Source organism: Psammomys obesus, unplaced genomic scaffold, assembly GCF_907164565.1.
Source record: "Psammomys obesus unplaced genomic scaffold, mPsaObe1.curated_primary_1811, whole genome shotgun sequence".
Lineage (NCBI taxonomy): Eukaryota > Metazoa > Chordata > Mammalia > Rodentia > Muridae > Psammomys > Psammomys obesus.
Window position 1 is genome coordinate 5,440,627 of NW_026585987.1, and position 23,320 is coordinate 5,463,946.

At 38.3% G+C, this 23,320-nt stretch overlaps 1 protein-coding gene across 1 annotated transcript in view; it reads left to right on the forward strand.

Annotated features, from left to right (window-relative positions):
• Positions 1–23,320, forward strand: part of Ttc23l (tetratricopeptide repeat domain 23 like) — a 66,434-nt gene that overhangs the window by 41,335 nt on the left and 1,779 nt on the right. The window contains exons 8-11 of the mRNA XM_055601026.1: positions 1,803–1,911; positions 5,813–5,937; positions 13,464–13,607; positions 19,311–19,393. Coding sequence (XP_055457001.1) covers positions 1,803–1,911; positions 5,813–5,937; positions 13,464–13,607; positions 19,311–19,393 — 461 coding nt within the window. The remainder of the gene's footprint in view (positions 1–1,802; positions 1,912–5,812; positions 5,938–13,463; positions 13,608–19,310; positions 19,394–23,320) is intronic.

Below are 23,320 nucleotides of genomic sequence, written 5' to 3' on the forward strand. Positions count from 1 at the left end.
CACAAGCCGCAGGTGGGGAACCACTGCATTAGAAGAATCTGCCCTGGTGCTGGAGGCACAGACTACAGAGAAAGACATGAGCTTTGAATTTAAGTCTCTCCTAAAACTGTAGTCAAGTTACAATTAGAATGAAGAAAATAATGAACGTTAGTGTTTACAGCAACACCAAAAGAATGAGTTAAAATTTACAGAATCTTTTAACTATATGTGTTTGAGTATGTATTTCATTTAACCCAGAAAGACCTTTTAAATAGGTATTGGTTTTTGTTGTTGTTGTTTTTTAATCTCACTTTTAAGGATCAGTGTAGTGAGAATATTGTAATTTGGGTTTTTTTTAAAAAAAAAAACAGAAATGTTATGGGAGCATGCTTTTGTTTTAATCCTAGGTGTGGAAATAAGAGGTTGCTTCACAGCGGGTCACTATGATTTGCCTCGTGCTCTAGCAGGGGTGTGGTTTTGCCAGCAGCAGATTTTTTGTGTGAGTGTGTGATGTTTGGAATTCTGGGGACTTTTCAAAGCACACATAAATCCTAGGGCCCTGAGAGGGGGTGATGCTGTTGTTGGCTGAGGGAGATTGGATGCTGGTGGTTGCAGTTTGTTGTTGTTTGTCGAGTGTTTGTGTACAGAGAGACAAAATGAATACACTGAATATCGTTTCAGGGAAAATCAAACTTGTCCCAAGGAACTCGATGACCCTAATCAGCAGGAAGTAGTCTAATGATAATGATGCTCCCTATCCCTTCTATTCTTCTTTCCCTTTTCCTAGTGTTGGGGGTTGGCAGGGTGGAAAAAGGATGGTGTAAGGGAAGTAGAAAAAGGAAGCCACAAAGTAGGTAAACACCAGCTATAGATCAGAAAAATGAAGCACAGAGATACCTAATTCAGCTGAAGTTATATGGCTAACAAGTGGCACAGTAGAGATTTGAACTAAGCAAACAGTGTACACACTTTGCCTTGTGTCTCGGCTCCAAAGTCGGTGGGATGATAATAACCTTTTAGCTCGAGAGTGTTTTTTGGCTGGTGATCTGGTGTGCTTGCATGGTTCTTTCCTTGCTGGTAGCTCTGGGTCAGCTGTTTTCACTCTTCTTTCCTCCTAAGTGGCATACTTTCCATTTAAACACAAACTATTAATAATACCTCTAATAAGTATTATCTTACATTTTAATGGTTACTGAATGCCAGGTGGCCTTATAAGCACTCTACATGTATTAATCTATTTAATGTTTACAGGAACTGTCTATGACAAATACTATTTTCATCATCTTTTTCTCCTATATTTGAAGAAGTTAAGGGACCCTCCTATATCATGATATGTGGCTAAGCAAGCCTGGAGGTCTTATTCGGTGTTTTGTGACTATCTTTGATTCTGACCTCTTGAGATGCTGAGCTAAGGTTAGTGTCTCCTGGGCGACCTAGTAGAAGTGATGTGGCTAAGACTTAGTTAGAACTAACCACAAGATGGTTATGCCCAGTGTTTGCATGTGGTTGAGTCCTTTAATCTTTCTGAGCCCTAATCAGTAAGAACCATACATTTTGTCTGCATAAAGTGAAAAGACTTGTTCCCCACCCACAATAGGAAGTAGCTGAGCTGAAACTCACACTCCATGCTCATCTAAGTCTGTGTTTAGTTGAGTTGGCTCCCAGTCAGCTAGCCATTCTGACAGCTGCCGAAAAATGCAGTGAAATACTGCCTCTCAGTACTGACTTCTCATGCTTTTCTAGACTGTCAGTGGGTACTGAGCTTGGCATGGTTTCTAGACTGTCAGTGGGTACTGATCTTGTCATGGTTTTCTTTTTTCCAGGCCTATTCTATCTGTGTCTCCTCATTTTCTGAAGTCAGCCCCCAAACTGCTGAGGCGAGTGCTTTACTAGCTAAAGCTTATGCCATGTCCGGAGAATCCCAGCACAGGGGTAGGTGGAGGAGGTAGCCTTGCATTTATCATCATTTATCAGTGACATTTGAGAAGCAAACTGACCAATGATCCATATATATGTATATATATATATATGTGTGTGTGTGTGTGTGTGTATAAATATATATATATATATATACACTCTTAATGGAAAGATAAAACTGGTCACAATTTTGTACAAAATCAATTCTATAATTGCACATGATGTACCTGATAACGTCCTTCTGAATTAATTGAGCACCAAAATCAACTGTCTATTTCCTGTATTACCCTAGAATGTCTGCCACATTCCCTTCTCTAAGCTGTGGAGACCATGCACCCTTAAGCATGGCTCACCATGAGGAGCCAGTTCGCTCAGCCTTAACTCCTTTTCTCTGGCTTACAAGGGAGAATTATGTAGCAGTTATAATTTTCTTGACTTATGTTCAAAGATGATAACATACTAGAATTTCTAGACAAAAGCTAAGTGTTTAATAAATCCTCCAGCAAGACCCTCCTTCCAGCAAAGTTGTCCTTGTGGAACTGGATGTCGCTGGAGAGACAGATGAACTAGTGAGGGAATGCAGCACTAGCTTGAGCAGTTCAATGGACACTGGAGTCCATGGTTAAAGGAACTTTGCTCTGTCTTGGCTGCATAGAGGATAGGGTGGAGTCTGCCCCATCAGAGGAATTTGGAATCTGTGGAGAATGTGAAATGTAAAATGTCTTTTCCTTCTGCTTGTAAAAGTAATCCATGCAGATGCATGCTTTTTTCCAGTTAGAGAAATGGGGGGAGGGAGGGAGTTAGAGAGAGAGAGAGAATTGTAGAGAGACAGAACTATTTTTTTTTCTGTTACTAATTTTTTTTGTTTGAAATTTGGCATTTCGTTTTCTCAACACCGAATATTCATTGAAGACTTACTAAGTCTGAATTTTCCATATAAATAATTTTCTCCTTTTAAGATCTATATATACTCATAGTGTATGCATTTCATGTATAACAGATTTTCACACTTTGCAGCTATAAGAGATTTGATATATTTGTATGTGAAATATTTAGCCTTTTATGTGAGAAAAAACTAATTCTAAGACAGCTTATATTTTCTCAATATTCTTAATTAAAAAACAATTATTTATTTACTCTCTGTGTGTCTCATGCTGATGTGTAGGCATGCTTGCATGCATGATTGCACTTATGAATGTCATGTGCACATGTGAAAATCATAGGACAAGTTGAGGGTGTCTTTTCTTTGACCATGTGAGATCTGGATGGTTGAACTCAGGTCATCAGGTTTAGAAGCAAGCTCCTTTACTAGTGAGCCATTTTAGCAGCCTCCTGTATATTTATTTTTAATATTCAAGAAAAGATGTCAAAAATTTACACTGGAGAAAAAAAAAATGTCTCTTCAAAATAAGGTGCCAGAAAAACTGTATTACCACATGTAATCTTGGGACTCAATTCCTATCTCTTATCCTGTAAGAAGATCAACTCCAAATGTAATCATCACACACCTTAGTATAAGAATGGAAACTCTCAAACTGACAGGGGTATAAGTAGGGAAAACACTTCAGGTTATTTCCACAGTAAGCACTTTCTAATTGTGATGTCATTCAGTCAGGAAACAACACCAACATGTGACAAGTGAGATTTCATGAAATCATTGCACAGCAAAGGAAAAGGTTGAAGAGGCAGCCTACAAAATGGGAGAAAATCTTTACTATCTTTAAAACTGATGGGGTTAATTTTTAGAATATAAAAAGAACTAAAAAAAAAAACAAAACAAAAACCCAAACAATAATGAAATGAGCGAGCAGTTATCAAGAGGAAAAATACAAATGGCAGTGAGTGTTGGTGGTATGGTGGTGAGCATAGAGCCTTCTAAATGGCCCATAAATATAAAATAATGTTCAACATCAGTAGCAGTAAGAGAAGAGCACACAGAGGCTAAAGTGAGATTCTATCACCCCAGTCACAATTCACATGAAAGCATGCTTTTGTTAAACCCAAGTAAAACCAGATGTTTTAAAATGTGTATCTTTAAGCCTTATAATTAACTAAGTTAAACTCCAACTAGATTAATTATCCATTAAAACTCAAATAAAAATTTTGATGGATAAAACTTTATAATAAATATCAGAGCTGGGAAGTGGTGGCATACACCTGTAATCTCAGAGCTCAGGGAGTCAGAGGCAGGTGGATCGCTGTGAGTTGGAGGCCAGCCTGGTCTACAAAGCAAGTCCAGGACAGCCAAGGCTACAGAGAGAAACCCTGTCTCAAAACAAAAACAAAAAGCAAACAAGAAAAGCAGTTCTAAAATAGAAATAACTAAAATTAAACTCAGAGAAAGGACTTTCTAAGCACACATAAAGGTATACAATGAAAGAATTACAGACTTCAAAGTCTTTCTTTTTCAAGACAGGGTTTCTGTATGTAGCCTTGCCTGTCCTGGACTCGCTTTGTAGACTAGGCTAGCTTTGAAGTTACAGAAATCTGCCTGTCTGTCTCTGCCTCCCCAGTGCTGGGATTACAAGCATGTACCACCATGCCCTGCAAGTTCAGTCTTAACTAGATCAATAGAACAGGAGAAAAAGGAAGAAAAAGGAGGTTTGGGGGAAGAAGGATACAAATAAGAAAGGAAGAAGTTAAATCTTCTCTATTTTTAGGTGACGTGGTACTATACATAAAATACACTGAAGATTCCATTCTCAAACACAGACATGATAGCCACTTTCAGCACACTAGTAGGATACAAAATCAGTGTAGAAAATCAATATATTAATAACAGTTAAAACGGCAGGGTCATTTATATTGGTAACCCAATAAATAACATAGTTATAAATCTAACAAAATACGTGAGAAGTGGCCATAAGAAGACTGTTAAACCAGGTGAAAGCAATCAAGTAAGAGCTATTTCTTGTGCATAGATATGAACACCCATTATTTTTGAGATTGCAGTTCTTTCTAACAGACCAAACCCTATACTAAGGAAAATACCAGCAAGCTATTCTGTGTACATTGAGAAACTAAAGTTTATATGAACAAGAAAAACAAGATGGCTGCCTGGCCTACAACTGTTATGTAAACATGTCTTGATCCAGATTTGAACTTGTTGAACCATTTCATCAGCAGGGTAGCCTCCTGGCAAGAAGAGAAAGCCCACAAGGCATTTGTTTAAGGTAGCATCTCCATTTGTAACCCAGGCTGGCCTTGAATTCCTTATGTAGTCCATGCTGGCCTCAAACTGATGGCAGTCTTTCCTGCCTCAGCCCTTTGAGTGTTGGAATTATAGGAGTGAGCTACCATATTCTGGCTATAAGAGTACATTTTTGAATAGTAAAACTTGGCAAATCATATCTGTATATATACATACTTATTATATACATATATATAATTATATATATGTACCTATAATATATACATGTGTATATGAATGTAAATAATTATATATGTATATATTAAATATATATGATAAATATATGTTATATGTTAAATACACAAAATTTCTATCAGAGTTTTAACTAAAAATGTAGTCTTTCATAGCTAAAAGTATAATCTTTCACTGCTCCTGGGAGTCTAATATGGTAATTATTTTTTGGCCTTTAGGATAACAGAACATTTGGACAAAAGCCTTCCCCCCTACTTGAAATGCATGTTGAGTACCATCTGATTCTATCTAATCCAGTTTTGGACTTTTTCTTTGTTAATTTTTAATTTTTTTTCACAATTTATTTATCCCTATTTAAGCCCTCTCCTTCATCTCTTCCTAGTCCCACCCTCAGTCTTAGACTTTTTCAAGGTCTTTGTGAAAACGCAGGAGCAGGCACACTATCAGCCATGAAAATGTCAATGGAGCTAGAGCTGATAGTAGACATTTGTGAAGCCTTGAGGTTTGTTTTAAATAATTTTCTCCATTTTCCAGATGCTGTTGAGATATATTTTTTAAGGAGTATTAGTACATATAAAACACTGGGCTCAGAAAACTATGACACTCTTACTACCATTGAAGACTTTTGTATATGGCTCATCCAAAATGGTGAAAATCAGGTAAATGTTATCAAGCCATAAATATGATTCCTATTTTGTTTATTAGATATCAATGACTTTTTTTTTCACAGTTCAAAACTAGAGCTCACAGAAGTCTCAGATAAAACTGGGCAGAACATATGGGATTGCTGTTGGTTATGATACCGATAAAATAATTTGCTTCTGTTGTAATATATGACGTTCTTCAAATCCAGAACACTTTAATCTTAAACCTTTATAAATTTACTAATTTGAGTCTAAACTAGCTACTACTTTTGGCTGTAACTTCTAGTTTCTTTTTCTTGTGGTGGTGTTTCCCTTTCAGTCTGACCTTTATCTCTTACTAGCCAGAATTTCTTCTTGACATTTAAAAAAGTTAGGTAAAATGCTTTAGATGGTATCTTAGTTAGGTTGTCTATTGCTTTGCTCTGATGAAACACCAAGACAAGGAACAATTTCAGGGAGAAAGAGCTTATTTCTGCTTACATCTCCATACCATAGTTTCATCACTAAGGGACGTTAGCACAGAAACCCAAGCAGGACAGGAACCTGAAAGCAGTAAGTGAAACAGAGGCCATCAAGGAGTGCTGCTCACTGGCTTGCTCCTCATGGCTTGCTCAGCCTGCTTTCTTATAGAACCCAAGACCACCAGGTCATGGGTAGCACCACCCACAACAGGTTGGGCCCTTCCACATAAATCCCTAATAAAATTATCTACAGCTGATATATAGATGCATTTTCTCAATTGGGGTTCCCTCTTCCCCAGCTTGTATCAAGTTGACATAAAAACCAACCAGCACACATACTGACATTTTTACTTAGTGATCCCATTAGTCTATGTCATTGCTTAAGAAATTATGACCTAAGCTTTATGTATTTAAACACAGTGGAGACCTTTGTGTGTTATGAGATTCTACATAACTTTGAACTGAGCAAACCAATCTTGAACTTCCTCAGGAAAATGGGAAATTTGGATGGATTTGACATGGTCTCATTGGCCATATGACAACTAGTTTAAAAGTGGATTAATATGCATAAAGTTGGTAATTTACTTACTTTCATTAATAAAAGCTTTTTTGTCACACATAGAAGTGCTTCTATCACTAGTGACATCTTTATTAACTAGTACTTGTAAAATGAAAGAAGCATAATGATTTATGACATTTTTTTTTAGTGGCTCCGAGGTTAATTTTGAATCTCAGTGCCATAGAATAATCACATATCTGTAATTTTACTTTCAAAGACAAATTGTTCACCCTTTAGTAGCTTGTTCTTGTTATATGATGATGCAACGAACATCATGATCCTGTTTTTAATAAAATACACAAGCAGTGCCTTACAGCTCCCCTCTTCTAAAACCAGACATCCTCTAGGATAACAAGCTCTTGGGAAAAGATAAAAAGGGGCTTGAGTGCGGGTGATTCCTAATCTATCATACAGCAGGGCTTTGAAGTGATTATTTTGCCATTTAGAATGGAATCACCATGAGGGCAGGAATTGTGGTCTGCTTTGCTCACTGTGCATCCAGTGTGTGAAATAGTAACCAGCACATAGTAGGTTCTTAATACCTATTTCATGAAGGTGCTCAATTTTACTATATATCTTCTTCTCTAAAAAGGAATTCTTTACCCTCCCTTCAAGCCTGATATGAGCTTATTGTAGCACATTAGAACAGAAATGCATATGAGTTGGTCATCTGTTTAACAGACCAGAAGAGAGGGAAATAAAGGCCACATATGCAAAGCCCATGTTAATCTGATACTTTGTCTGGGGAAACTGGCAGCTTTCTCCCTGATGCTATAGAGTAGGAACAAGAATGCCCACTATCAATGCTTTCTTTTAACCTTATACTGAAAGTTCAGCCAAAGTGAGCAGGCCAGAAAAAGAAACAAACAGTATTCAAATTAGAAAGGGGGCTGAATTATATCTTCCAAATGATGAAATGTTACATAAAGGTCCTAAAGATTTCTCTCTCACACACACTCACACTTAAAACTAATGTTCAACCAATTTAATTTAAAAGACAAAATAAATGCAAAAATATGTTTTGTATTTGTGCACTATTAATGAAATATCTGAAAACCAAAGTAAGAAAATAATTGAAAATAATACTATTACATGAGTATTAAAAAAGGACATACTTAGAAATAAAGTTAGCCAGATTGATAAAATATTTTTGAATTCTGAAAAAAAAATAGAGAAATCTGTATCTTTAACTGTATCTATACTGAAAAATACAAGGTGTAGAGTTTTGAGATTCCTGAATTATTGGCATTGTTTCCTGAAAAGCAGCAGTTGATAGCCTTAAAAATATATTATTAAAAAACCCCTACTCCTAAGGCTCAAAGAAGATTGCAGGAGAGGAAATAGATTGTTAGAGCCAGAGGACCAGAAGGACTGGTGAGATGTTTTTTTCTGGACAGAACATGTGTGTGGCCCCCATGAACTCTCAACAATAAAACCTGCCCAAAACTGTGGGGCCAGGGTACTGTGGAATCGGGAGTAGCCAGTCTTGTAGAGTGATGTCTAGCCCTGAAAATCTCATCTCTAGAGCAGTAGGAATGAAGACTACTCTCTCCCCTGCACTGTGCCTGCATGTCCCCCACCTCTGCCACTCAGGTTATAGGTTAAATTTCCTTTCTCCCTTAAGGTCATATCCGGCAAGCACCTGGAATTCCTCCTCATGCAAATAAGACATTCCCAGCACCCTGGTCCCAGCCAATGATGTACACTCACCCCAAAAGCCTCCACCCACTCCCAAGAGGTTTAAATAGCCTTTGTTCCCTCCAATTAAAGGAGCTTCTCATTGAAGCCAGCCTCCTACAAGTATGGTCTTGTGCTCACCCACTGCCACTGAGGTCTTCATCACCCCTGGCCGTTCCTGCCCACCCCCTGCTTCCTCTCCTCGGGACCCACAGGCCACAGGTGCGGAGAAATGGGAGGGGGTGTAGCCTGAAGTGCAAAAGACCACACCAGTCAACATACCAACTGGGCAAAAGATCACAAAGCACGTCTCCCAGATGAAGAGCTTCAAGGCAGTCAGTGGCTGATGAGGGAGGGAGAATTAAGTTTTCCTCAGGTATGAGACCCCTAATATGTTGCCAAGCCTAGAGGTCATGAACTTATGAGGGGAACGTGGAGGAGTATATGAAAGAAGTTGGAGTGAAGAGAATGAAAAGTAGAAAGAAGGTAGATACAGCATACTCAGATATGGTGGTACTTGCCTATGGTCCCAGCACTGGAGGAGGCAGAGGCAAGGGGATCTCTATGAGTTCAAGGTCAGCCTGGTCTACAAAGCAAGTCCAGGACAGCCATGGCTACACAGAGAAACCTTGTCTCAAAAACAAAACAAAACAAACAGACAAAAACAAAACAACACACCAAACCAAACCAAAAACCCATAAACAAATAGAAAAACAAAATATGTAAGCTATGTTTTGTTCAATGTGCACATAAAAGATGACGACTATATGTTCAACTTAGTTCAAAAGAAATGTTCTGTTTACACATTCCAAAATGGATAATTAAGCGATGTCATATACAATTTATGAGAGTACAGCAATAACTAAAGCCCTTCACTCACTCTAAATAAAGTACATTGGTATATAAGAACACCAAAGGCCATGGATAGCTAAAGCCATTCAAAGCAGAAAGTACACAGCTGGAGCTATCATATTGTCTGACTTCTAACTGCAGTACAGAGCCAGAGTGATAGGTGCCATGGTATTGACATAAAAACAGACACATAGATCAATGGAACATGATAGAAAACCCAGAGGCAAACCCAGAACACCTAATCTTGACAAAGGTGCCAAAAGCATGCACTAGAAAGATGATGGCCTCTCCAACTAGTAGTGCTGGCAAAACTGAATATCTCCTACAGAAAAATCAAATTAGTTCCATATTTCTCACCCTGAACACTCAAACTCAATCAAGGGCCATATTTTAAAACCAGAAATGCCAAGACAGCTAATGAAAAACATTAAAAAAAAAAAAAAAAAAAAACACACAACCAACCAACCAAACTGGAGGACATAGGCACAGGTAACCTTTTCTAAATATTCTCTCTCTAGCACAGGAAAGTACCCCAAGGATCTACAGAACTAATTATATGAGATTTAAAACCTTCTTTATAGAAAAGAAACTATTATCACAATGACTACACAGCAAATCTTAACAGTTACTCCAGGCAAGGAGTTGATGTTTAGATTATATATAAAGAAATACAAGCATTAGAGACCGAAGGGGAGGGGGAGAGAAAACTACACAATGTCCTGAACAGAAAGTTCTCAAAAGGAGAAACACAAATGCCTAGTAAATGTTTTTAAAATTGTCTGTGACCTGTAGCCAGCGGAGAAATGCAAATAAAAGCCATCTCATGAGGGATGGGAAAGAAAACAGGACCACAAAAACAGAATCTTCAACATTTTAAAGACACACAACATATTGGTGAACAGTACCCCACAGTGTTTATTTTCTGTACTGCAGGGTCTCTTATCACTGTCTCTACTTCTTGCACAGACATTCTTGACTTAACAATTACAGAGCTGTGGTCAGTGAGGCTATGGCTCGGGCTCATGCTCATAGCTTGCACCAGGCCCTGGGCTCAGTCTCTAGTACCAAACCCAAAACCAAATAAAAAATTAAAAAAAAAAAAAGTACCTAGTGGCAGTGGCACTTGCCTTTAATCCCAGCACTTGGGAGACAGAGGCAGAAGGATATCTGAGTTTGAGGCCAGCCTGGTCTATGTACTAGTCTTAGGGATAGGGTTAGGGTTACCAACACACCTAAGTGAGAATAGCTAACACAAAGGAAAAAATGGCAGTAAATGTTTAAGTAACTTTTATTCTTCTGAAGTAATTGTTGTCTGAGTCTTACTGTCTCTGTCTACTAACATAGGCCTAGTCCTAGAAGCTTCTAGTCTCCATACAATCTAATCTAAGCCTAGAATGTTTTAGCCTCTGAGACTTATTGCTGAATAAGCTCACCCTTTCTAGCTCTTTCTGAACTTTGGCTGTCTGGTTCAACTCAGCTGTTCAAGCTCAAACTCCTTTTCCAGCTGACTGAGTCAAAACTGGCTTTTCTTTTGGTGTCTTCTGACTAAATAGCTCTGCTTAGTCTCAGACTAACTATGAATCTGTTCTAATCTTCTGGTTCCTTTTAATTCCCTGGGTCATTCTGTATTTATCTGTGTCTAGCTTGTTCTTTCTTTAACCTGTCTCTGTAAAACTCTCCGGGTAAAACTGCCTATGAATTCCACGAACAGAACTGCCATGAACTCAGCTCCACTGCACTGCCTCTCAACTCACTGACTCAGCTGATCTGCCTGAACAGCACTGACTAGAACTCTGCACCCTTCTGTCTCCTGAGTGCTGGGAATAAAGGCATGTACCACCAAGTCTGAACTTAAGCTTTTCTTCACCTGTAATATGCTCTATACCAGGCTGGCCTTGAACTCAGAGATCTGGCTTGCCTCTGTTTCCTGGGAAGAAAGGCGTGTCTGTATTCCAGCCAGATCATACAGAAGTTCTTTGACGTGCTCTCTTGCCAAAGTAGCTGTGTTCTGGATTAAAATTCCTCTACAAGTAAATAGTGACAATCAGGGTAGAGGCCTCTTACAAAAGTAAAACTAAAACTACCACATAACTATTCCACTTCTGAGTATATACTCAAAGGACTCTCTCTGTCCTACCACCAAGATACTGCACATCCACATTTAGTGCTTTTTTCTTTTCACAGTATCAAGGAAGCAATCAGCCTGGATGTCCATGGGGTAAAGAGTAGATGATGGTCTTGTGGTACACTAGTGCAGTGAGATTTAGTTAGCTCATAATAAGCGATGTTTTCTGGAAGAAGAAGGAACTGGAAAGCAGTGTACTAGAACAGTGGTTCTCAGCCTGTTGGTTGCGACCTCTTGGGAAACACAGATATTTACATTATGATTTATAACTGTAGCAAAATTACAGTTATGAAGTCTCAACTAGTTAATTTTATAGTTAAGGGTCATCACAACATGAGAAACTGTATTAAAGGATGGCAGCATTAGGAAGGTTGAGAACCACCGTACTGGGAGGTAGCCTAGGCTCGAAGGACAAACACTAAATGTCTCTTTTCATATGTGGATCCTAACCTCTGTTAAGGGTGTGTGTTCAGGCTGAGCATGGTGGCACAGACCTTTACTCCCAGCACTGGGAAGTCAAGACAAGCAGAGCTCTATGAGGCTAACCTGGCCTACATAGCCGGCCAGTCATGGCTTCATAATGAAAACCAGCTTCAAAAGGGAAAGAGAATGTGTGTCCACCTGGAAGCACATAGGAAAGTAGGGAGGGGCCATTGGCATCAGGACTGGGGAGAGGCTTTGAAGAAGGAGGCGGTAGAGAAGACAGTGGAACACTGCGGATAGAAGAGTGCTGGGGAATAAGGGAGAGATGTCTGGGCAGGAGGGGTGTGTATGTACAGGTGGGTGTGGAATTAATCTAATGGACTATGTATACAAATCTCATGGAAGCCTGCTATTTCATATGCTAACTTAAAAAGTAAATCTTGTTTTGTTTTGTTTTGTTTTTAAAAAAGACAGTGCATTGGGAAAGCAAATGAAGAAAATTGAGATGATGAATGATTTATGTTCATTCACAATGAACTTTTTACTTCATAATATGTCGATCAGGGTGAGCACTGTATTGAAAGATGAGATTTAAAACAAAATGCCAGTACTATGGAAGAAAAAAGGGAGGAAAAAACTGTTATGAAGACCAAAGAATTACAAAAACAGAAGTGAAAAATATGGTACTTGACTAGACAGCCAACTTTTTAAAATTATGAATAATATTGTCGAAACAAAAAAAAATTATGTTAGGTTAACAGTATTGCATCCATATAACATTTAGAGTGACAGTAGTATCGCTCTGTAGAACAGTCTTGCTCTGAGAAGACACAGGCTTTGATATTTAGGAGCTAAGTTTCTCAATGTCCATAACTTAATTTTTAACAAACCTGTGTGCCTATGTTCTTACGTTCATATATATATTTATTTACTTAAGAAAGACCAACAATAAGATAAATATGGAGAAGTGCTAATCAATTGTGAATCTAGGTGAAAATTTTTATGAGTGTTGATTCTACTATTCTTTGGCTTCTCTGAAAGTTTGAAAAGTGGAAGAAAGAGAAAGTCAGGGCTATGGAATTTCGGCTGGTGTTGAATCCTGACTCTATGGGCAGTGTGACCTTGAGAAAGAGCTTAGCTTTTATCAAGCTTCTTCTGTAGCCTGTAGAGTAAGTACAATGACCCTTCCTGTCCCACAGAACAGTGTGACGATTAACTGATAGTATACACATGAATTAACTGGCACTAATTATCCACTGGAATCATTAATTCCTAATAACATAGAGTCCTTGGGTGAGTCGTCATAGCTGGTTCTCACTAGTAGTGTCATGTGGGGTGAGAGGACCCATTCGTAATGTCATCATTGTGGGGTAAGAACACCTTTCCACAATATCCATGGATTAGAACTTCTAGGTTGATTTTATTTTTAATTTTTATCCCCTAGGAGGCTTACAGACTGCTAATGTCTACACTGAATTCTGACAGCTATGGTGACTGTTGTGAAAAAGTAGCTGAAACCTTTTATAACATGGGCAGCGTCTGTTTTGCCAAAGGAGAACTTAGAAAGTCCATTCAGCTGCTAAGGAAGGTGAGAGAAGAAAGGCAATCTAGCCATTTTTTTTTTTTTTTTTACATTTTCTTGGTGGGCTTATTATAAGCATAATTTGATGAATAGTGTGTGTATATATGTGTGTGTATTAGGGTTCTCTAGAGGAACAGGACTGATAGAGTAAGTACTCACACACACACACACACAAACACACATACAGATTTATTAGAGGTGCTTACAGCCTGCAATCCAGCTAATTCAACAATGGGTAGCTATGGATAGAAAGTCCAAGAATCTATCAGTTGCTCACTCCATGAGGCTGGATGTCTCAATTGGCTTCAGTTTATGTTGGGATCCTGAAGAATTCGACTCTAAAGCCAGTAAAGGAATGGACCTGCCAGCTACAGAGAGTAAAGACAAGCAGGCAAAGAGCAAAGCCTTTCTTCTTTCATGTCGTTTATATAGGCAGACAGCAGAAAGTATGACCCAGATTAAAGGTGGATTTTTTTTTCCACCTCAAAAAAAACCTAGATTAAAAGTAGGGCTTCCCACTTCAAGTGATTTGATTTAATTAAGAAAAATTAAGGATCTAGGAAGAATCCCATGAAGCCTTGCAGTGAAAGGTCTCAAGGACACTGTGAAGGGGAAGCCTGTCTTACACTGCAAGCCTACCAGAGTGTTGAAGACAACAGGAATGTAGACTGTCTGCCAAGGAAAGCTAACAGCCCAGAGAAGTCAATTGCCCTGCAAGCAGGAGGACCATAGGAGCAGGTTTGTGCCCCTTGGAACTCAGATAATGTCATGGATTATATTGGATGCTATACATGGAGGTATACATATATATATATTCATATATATGAATATAAAAGCTTTTTCATATGTATTTATTATATATACATGTATATATGAAGTACTATATATGAAAAATCTATAATGAGATCTGCTGTCCTCTTCTGGTATGCAGACATACATGCAGGCAGAACATTGTAGACATACTAAATAAATCTTGAAATAAAGAAACAAACAAAACAAAGAGGGAGCTTTCTTGCCTCTTCTACCTTGTGAAGTTACAACAACATGGCTGTCTCAGGACCAGGAAGCAGAACCAAATCATATACAAAGGATTAAGACAGAATCACTGCATCTTCTACTTGTAAGAATTCAACGTAGAGATTAGGCTTCTGAAAGCCTAAGAAGAGGTATGCTGTTGCCAGCTATTTTTTTCTTTAGACTTGTCTCTACTACAATCTTGGAAAGAAGTGGAAGGCCATTGTAATGGTGGGTAATTGCTATGAGGTCTGAAAAATCTTCAGCCTGGAGTTTGCTCTCAATGAGATGGAAATGGACAACTGTGCCAAAGAAGACTGGGGCTGAGTCCAGAACTGCCCCAGAACTTCAAAGAAGAGGAGAGAGCATCAACTGTAGACGCTGAGCAGAGACCCTCTGTACAACAGAGGAAAAGGATCATACAGATGAAATTCTAGTGATACTTTTGGTTGATTTCTTTTTTGGTAACTTTGGTTTCACATAAAAGAAATTAAAGGATTAATTGACAAAATGTAGAAAAGAGATATTTAGAAGTTATAATCTGTGCTTGAATAATTGTAATTAACCTCTAAGAAATGTCAATTTGGTCAGCTCTATATATCAATGAAACTGTTTTTCCAGTCAATACAATGTATATAACAACTACTCCCAAATGTTTCCTGATGCTCTTACGTAATTCATCAATTCTACATTATCTTCCGGTACTAGCAAAACAGCAACAATAATCAAACCAAGAAAACAAAAACAGAAACATGGGTCAGTGGAATTGAGGACCCCGGAAATAAACCTACACATCCATCTAATCTTTGACAAAGTGTAAAAAACATGCATTGAGAAAAAGACAGCCTTTTCAACAAATAGTGCTGGGAAAAGGATACCTATCTTCAGAACAAGAAAACTAGACCCATAAGAGAAAGTTAAAGAAGTTTTAAGAGGAAAGCTCTGAATGCTTATGTTGAATCTCATTGACATCTCAGATAACTTAATGTACCTCAAGGTCTAAAACAACCCAAACCTCCAAACAGCAACATGTGAGAAACAATAAAGACGTGCCATTACTGACTGCAGTGGATATGATATGCAGTTATACTAGACCCCACCAACATATTAATGAATAAAGGAAATGTGGTATGTAAATGAACAGAGTGGAGTTTTACTGAGGGATGACATCATCACAATTTTTATCTATGTTGAAACTGGAAGAGTGTGTGTGTGTGTGTGTGTGTGTGTGTGTGTAACATGAAAATAGAAAAATAACTATGAGGAGAAGAGTGTAAAGGGGAGGGGGAAGAAGAAACAAGAGACTTATTAAAATATATGTGACATGAAAGCAAAAGGAGGGACCATTTGGGATGAGGAAGGGGACCTTAATAAGGAGAAATGGGCACTGGTGTGTAAGAAAAGAGTAAAATGATATATGCATACGGAAATGAAAATTTCACAGTGAAACCCACTGCTTTGCATGCTAACACATTTAATAAAGATTTTTCTGTCTGTGCGCGTGTGTTCAAATTCCTCTGTTCCATTGATTTGTCTGTTTAAATGCTAATAACTATCAAATAGTGTAGGTTTAAAACAAGGCTTAAAGTTGGGGAGATTTAGTTCTTCTTCAAAGTTGTTAATGATCTTCTGAGTTTTTTCCATTTCCAGAGGAATTTTACAGTCACTATGTCAATTCATAAAACTTGCTGGAATGTTGACTGAGATTGCATAGAAAGCCCATATTTGTTTGGGCTTGACTGGATAGTTTAATAGTATTTGTTATCTCTCTCATGAACATGGATCACATAATGAATATAAATTATAATTATCACAGTTATATTTTGTAGTTTCCAATGTAGAACTCTTGTACACATCTTCTCATAGTGCATTACTTAATTCTATATAAAATCTATCATTTCAGACTTTACTTTCTGATTGTTGCTGGCATATGGACACACAGTTGATTTAGATCTTGTATAATCTGGTGTCCCATGACCTCAATACACTTACTGAACTTGTGAGCTCCTGTACTGTGTTATAGATTCTGCCAAATTTCTACATGGATAATTATAGCATGTGCTAATAAATGCTCTGTCTTTTATTCCAAGATGGATGATTTGTATTTCTTTTTCTTATTTTATTGCACTGGTTATAATACAAGAGCTGTGTCAAGTAGGCATGATGAGAACAGACACCTTTGTCTAATCCTAAGCTTTGTAAAAAAGTTACTTAAATTTTCATTGTAGAGTTGATGTCAGCTATACATTTTTTTCAGACATTTAATTATTTTGAAAAGTTTTCTTTTCCTTCTGAGTTGGTGAGAATTTTTAATTAGAAGTGGGTGTTGAGGTGCTGGAGAGATGGCTCAGAGCTTAAGAGCACTGGCTGTTCTTCCAAAGGTCCTGAGTTCAATTCCCAGCAACCACATAGTGGCCCACAACCATCTATAATGATATCTGGTGCCCTCTTCTAGCATGCAGGCATGCATGCAGGCAGTACATTGTATAAATAATAAATCAATAAATCTTAAAAAAAAAGAAGTGGGTGTTAAATACTATGAAATTATTATTCTGTCTCTATTGCAATAACCCATAGCTAGTTTCTATTTAGATAGTCTTATTTCATTGTTATCAAATTCTCAAGACCACTGATTTTTTTTAAAAAAAATCTATTATGAAACCAGTTGTTAATCTTACCTAGTTTATTTTCATGTCAGGCATCTTTTTCTCTGGAGTTTGATTAGGCCTCTTTATACTATATATACTTATCCATATCTCTTTTTTACCTTAAAATAAACACACACATACATAAAGGGAAAGAGAGAGACAAGCAGAGGATATAGTTCCAAGGTAGTAATGATTTTAATGTACTTCATATATTTTTTGTGATAGGGTCTCACTGTAGCTCAGATTGATCTTAAACTCATGATCTTTATTGCTTCAGCTGAGTACTATTGTTACATAGGCACATCCTACTGTGCCTGACTTGTTGGTTGCTTTTGATTGGTTACTTTTTATCACTGTGTTTGTTTTTCATGCTGAGTAGTCTTTGTTTGGATACCAGAAACTATAGATTTTTTCTTATGGCTTTTTGAGATAAGGTTTCTCTATGCAGCCATGGCTGTCACAGAACTCACTCTATAGTGTCCTTCAAATCAGAGATCCACTGGCCTCTGCCTCCTGAATGCTGGGCTTAAAGGCATGTGCCAGCACCACCCAGCTGACACTATAGATCTTATTGGGTACTGTATCTCATTCATCTTCTTACAATTATTCTTGAAATTGATTCCAGTTAAACTAAATAATGTGGCCCATGCCTAGCTTTGAAGATCTCACATGAGACTAGACACCATTTAGTCAAGGGTGAAACAGGTACTAGCCTGACCTGATGTAAATGCCAGGTGCTCTGCCCAGCAACCCCCTCCTCCAGATGATTCCTTTCTGTGCTTTCTGCATTTTCCTTTAATGCATGGGCTAGCCATTGCTGTTTGAGGGAGCCCTACTATGATATTGATGGTTTTCCTATGAAAGGGGCTCCTCTTTGTTACCATTCTCTGAGTCTACTTGAAGTCTCAGCTTCATGAGAGATTCTGGTAAGAATAATTTATCTCTTCTCTGTGGGATAGCCCAGAAACCTAAAGTGGTGGCCTGGGATAATCATGCTGTATACCACACTTACTTTCTCTCTTTAAGACAATCACAGTCCTTTATTGACTGATGTACAGTGTCTTGGAAATCAGTTCATACATTTTGTATACATTCTATTGGCTGTTTGAGAAAGAGCTTAAATCTGTTTTGGGGTAATGTTTGTACACTGTGGGAAGGTGTGTCTCTGTTACTGTTCTACTGGCAGGGAGCTGAGTACGGACACATTTTGGTATTGTTATTTGTATGTATCATTACCTGCCTCATATCTTGTAAACATTCATCCATCATTTGTTGGTTTAATAAAGAACTGATGGCCAATATGTAGGCAGGGCAGGGAAGGCGGAACTTCCGAGCTGAGAGAGGGTCTCTGTGAGAATAATCAGACATTGGAAAATTTGCTAGCAGGACATGAAGATGGATAGACATGAACAGCAGCAAAGAAGTAGAGCTGCCACATACAGGGTCATGGCAAGATAGCCAGGATAAGCTTAGAGTAGCTGAGAGTCTGCCCAGCTAAGGCTTTAGCTTTTACAAATATTAATAAGTCTCTGTGTCTTTATTTAACTGCTGGCAGGTCAAAAAAAAAAAAAAGTCCCGCTATAAATCTGGTTCTGCTATTCCATTTTATGTGAAAACAAATGTCAGCAATAAACTTTCAAGAAACCCACCTAAGAATAAAGTAATCAGCATCAGAATGCAAGGCAGCTTTGAGAGATATTCATGGACTTTAATTCTGTCTATTTAGTTTGAGTTATTCGAAAGTTCTGACAGAAACCACTGTTGTAGTCGTCATGTCTTAAGAGGGAGTCTATCAATTTTGAATGTTATTTTGGTCATCCATAGCAACAGGTACTGTAAACTAGATTGCATATATAGTGCATGAAGGATACAGAAAGTAATTAGACTGCTTTTCTCGTTGGTCAGAAACCAATGGAATGAAGCACAGGCATTCCATCTGTAAACTTGTAACAGCCCAGTTCCACTAGTCTGCTTCTGAATTAGGTTTGCAATTGATGCGTTTGCTCAGAGTCTCTTTAACCTGTTCCATTTCGCACTTCGTCTACAGTGTCTGATGGTTCAGATTCTCATCTATGGAAATGAGCATACTAAGAGCAAGAAGACTAAAACCCTTCTTTACCTACTGCAGAGGTAAGTTCTGGGTCTGGACACAACCATGTCAGCACTATGGGTATATGAACACATCTGTCTCTGATCCAGCCAGGTATTGGTGACTTACCTAGTCAGGCAAAACTATTACCTCAGCTATGGGTTTTTGTCAGATTCTATACTGGAAATAATCAGTTGATCTCTTAATAGCTTAGGACCCAGAATTATAGGAGTTGCTGTATATTATTACATATGCAAATACCTTAAGCATGCTGCACATTTTAGCCAAATCCTGTAAGACAAGGTCTTTACTGACATTATGAGAGACACAATATTGTATAAATATGGATTTTTACAAAGTCAATAAATGAATACATTAAAATTATTTTTCTCATTTATTATATCTAGGTCTTTAAATATAGGCATGTTTGGGGCAATTTAGCATATCCAGATTTTTTTTTATGCTTAGATTTAAGCCAGAAGAAATGTTTGGCAGACCTGCCCCCATTCTCCTCCTCTTTCATATAAGTGATATTTGTACATCTCAATGTGATATTTATCTTAAACTATTCCCTTCTAAGAAAAAGGAACTAAATTAAGTGTTCACTAAAATCCTCAGTTGAGCTAGGTCCTGCTTAGAAAGGATTTCCTTTAAACTTCCATAACTACCCAATATGAAGCTCCCGTTTGACAGAACAGAGTCCAAGGTTTTGAAGACTTTTTGTCTTCTATAGTCTTAGAGATTTGGATCCAAGCAAATGTGACCCAAAAGGCCTGTGCTTTTTCTCAGTACTCTAACAAAGAGGCCATTGTTACTGTTAGGATTCTGATTTCATTCTACAGAAGGATACCATTCTCAGCAGATGCAGCAGGTTAGGCAGGATGGAGAGATGAGCTTGAGGAACATGGCAGTCCATGCTATCTGTGACAGTTTCAGTCAGCCATACCTGAAGTAGGCTCCTGTCTACTTAGCATCATCCAGGGAATTGGGTTTCTCAGTCCCCTTCTATGAGGTTCATGTTAGGGACTCAGAGGACCAACCTCACAGAAGCAGGGGACAACTTGCTCCCTGCTTATATACAAGTGTATATAAATGCATATTTCTTAATCAAAACAGAAAGAATGTGAAAAATTAAAATAAGGTTCTTCTTCCATATAACACAAGCTTTTTTTGACTCATAAACTTCACCTGGGTAGGTATGTTTTTCTCTCAGAATAAAACTGGAGCTTAGAATGTTTGGGTATTTTGTTTAAAAAAAAATCATATAGCCGGTAATGGTGATAAGATTTGAATTAAAAGTGATTAGATTCTTTTCTTTTGCTATGTAGTAAGGACTTCAGTGAATTTGAGTTGTATGAATGGGTTCAGCAACTTGGCTGAGAAGCTCCAGAGCCATTTTCCATATGAAAAAAATGGAGAATCGATTTACTTAGACTGGTGTGCCCAGGAAGAGGCACAGCTGGAATTTAACACAGACCCCTCTAACTTCAGAACGTGGCCCCTGAAGGCTTTCACTCTAAAAGCAGATCTAAAACTCAAAAGTCCACTGCTCAGCTCTCTCGTCTTATAGCACTCACTCAGCGCACCGAGCCTGTAGTCATGTACCACCATAATGATGACACCTCCCTCAGCAAGTACACACTTCCCTCTCATCTCTGCATTAATGCAACTGTACATAATGGTCAGGTTTGGGCAGGCCTTAAATGTTAAATGTTCACTGATTGTCAACATCATCATAGTATGTCAATAATGATAGTAATTCCTTTTCTGGAGAGTAGATTTAATGAACCAGAATGTTTAAATAAGTCAGATATATAACCATATTATTATTTTATATAGGATTAGGGTAAGGAATATTCATGACTGGAGTAAAACTTAGGGTTTTAACCCATTTGTACCACTTTGGAAGTACCTGAACCTGAGCAAATCATTTACCCTTCTTGAGCTTTGGATTCTTCATCACTAAAGTGTAACTATCAGTAAATCATGAGTTGTCATAACTTTTAAGCCAAGTCCTGTCTATGCATGCATTGCACAGGGCCCAGCAGAGTATGTGCTAAATCAGTGTTAGCAAAGCATTTGTCCTTCCCTGCCTTATAGAACATCCTCTGCCTCTTACTTTTAAGGCAACACGTCAGGATAACTGAAATTGAAGGAATTGTTAATCTGAATTACCATATTTTATGTCTGAGAATTTGACACTCTGACCTATTTAAAGTACCTTTTGTGTTTTGAAATTAATGAAACAAACAAAAGCAACATGCAATTTCAGGGAAGAAACACAGGCTCTTTCCACAAAATTAGAGCAAAAAATTCTACTCAGCCTGTATTCAAACAAGAGAAACCTCAGAACTGGTGAGAGAGCTCAGTCAGTTAAGGGAACCTACTGCCACGTCTGAAGATCTAAATTTGATCCCTGAGACCCACATAGTGGGAGAAAAGAATAGACTCATGGAAGTTGTCCTTTGACCTCCAAATGCATGTCCATGCATACCATGTCATGCACACACAAATACACACACACAATAGATTGAGAGAGAGAGAGAGAGAGAGAGAGAGAGAGAGAGAGAGAGAGAAAGCAGAAAAGAAAGATAGATAGATATATAGATACATAGACACATAGATACATAGAAGATATGAAATCCACAACTGGTCAAGGTTCAAAGAATAAGTGACTGCTGAGTGCCCAGGCCTGAAAGAGACTTCAGTCATACCTTCCCTCTTCCTGGGGCTCAAGGATCATTGTGGAAGAAGGAGCAGAAAGACTATAAGGGGCAGGGATGGTTGGATGACTGCAGGGAAACAATGTCCTCGGCATACAGCAGTTTTTCATATGAACTCATAATGATTGTGACAACATACTCAAAATCTGTACAAATTTATGGCACACATGTAAAATTATGTAGGCATTAATAGGGATCTGAGGCTGTAAAAAATTAGGAAGCAAATTTGGGTCGGTGAGATGAGAGGTGAATCTGGGAGGAGAAAGAGGACGAGATAAGATGGTCAAAATACAGTGTACCAAGACTTAATAATATATATTGTTTTTTTGAGACAGGGTTTCTCTGTGTAGCCTTGGCTGTCCTGGATGACTTTGTGGACCAGGATGGCCTTGAACTCACAGAGATCCCACCGCCTCTGCTTCCTGGGTGCTGGGATTAAAAACTTGCACCACTGTGCCTAAATATTTTTAATTGTTTAAAAGAGAAACCTCCAGATAAATGTAGTGAATATATTTTCTCAGTAGCCTCAGGTTGACAATTGCCATAGAAGGAGGAGAAACTAGGAGACGTTTGTGGAAGTCAGTACCAAAGCCAGGCAGTCTAAGTTTCTCTAGGTTTTTGAACTTCAGTTGATCAGATTTCAGATTCCCATCCTCTCACTACGTAAAGAACCTGGCTTTGAGGGGTTTGCATCTGCTTATGGAGACACCTGTTCACACCCCAGAGCCCATTTTACATATGGAAACAGTGAAAACTGAGTTTTAGAGTCCCTTTGCCCAGGAAGAGACAGGAACACTGGGCCATAATGGAGGTCTCTAATTGCAGATCTGGATCTAGCCAGAGCTGTACACATAAGGTGGAGGACGGCCTTTGAAGGCCTCTGCTATAGTACATGTTACATCAGTAAAGGTTTTTCTTTCCCTGAAACAAGCCCGTATCTCATTTTCCAAGAACTGCAGAGCAAAGCCATGGGGCAGTTGCCAAAGCCCAGATGTCCAAAAGCTGTGCAAGAATTGCTCTTTTTGCTTCAGCATCTCACTGGAACAATCAGTCCCAGATGTCCTGGGACTCTGCTCATGTTCCCATGTGTTCTAGCGTGCTTTGCACCACCTCCTTTAGGAACTCAGTGAAATGCTCACTGGCCGGCCATGGCCAGCAGCCTCAATTCTTGTCTTTTGGAGCCTTTGCAAAGCAGTTGGAGCAGAATGGGCCATTTGAGGTAGGAGTTAATTCCAAAGCAAAACA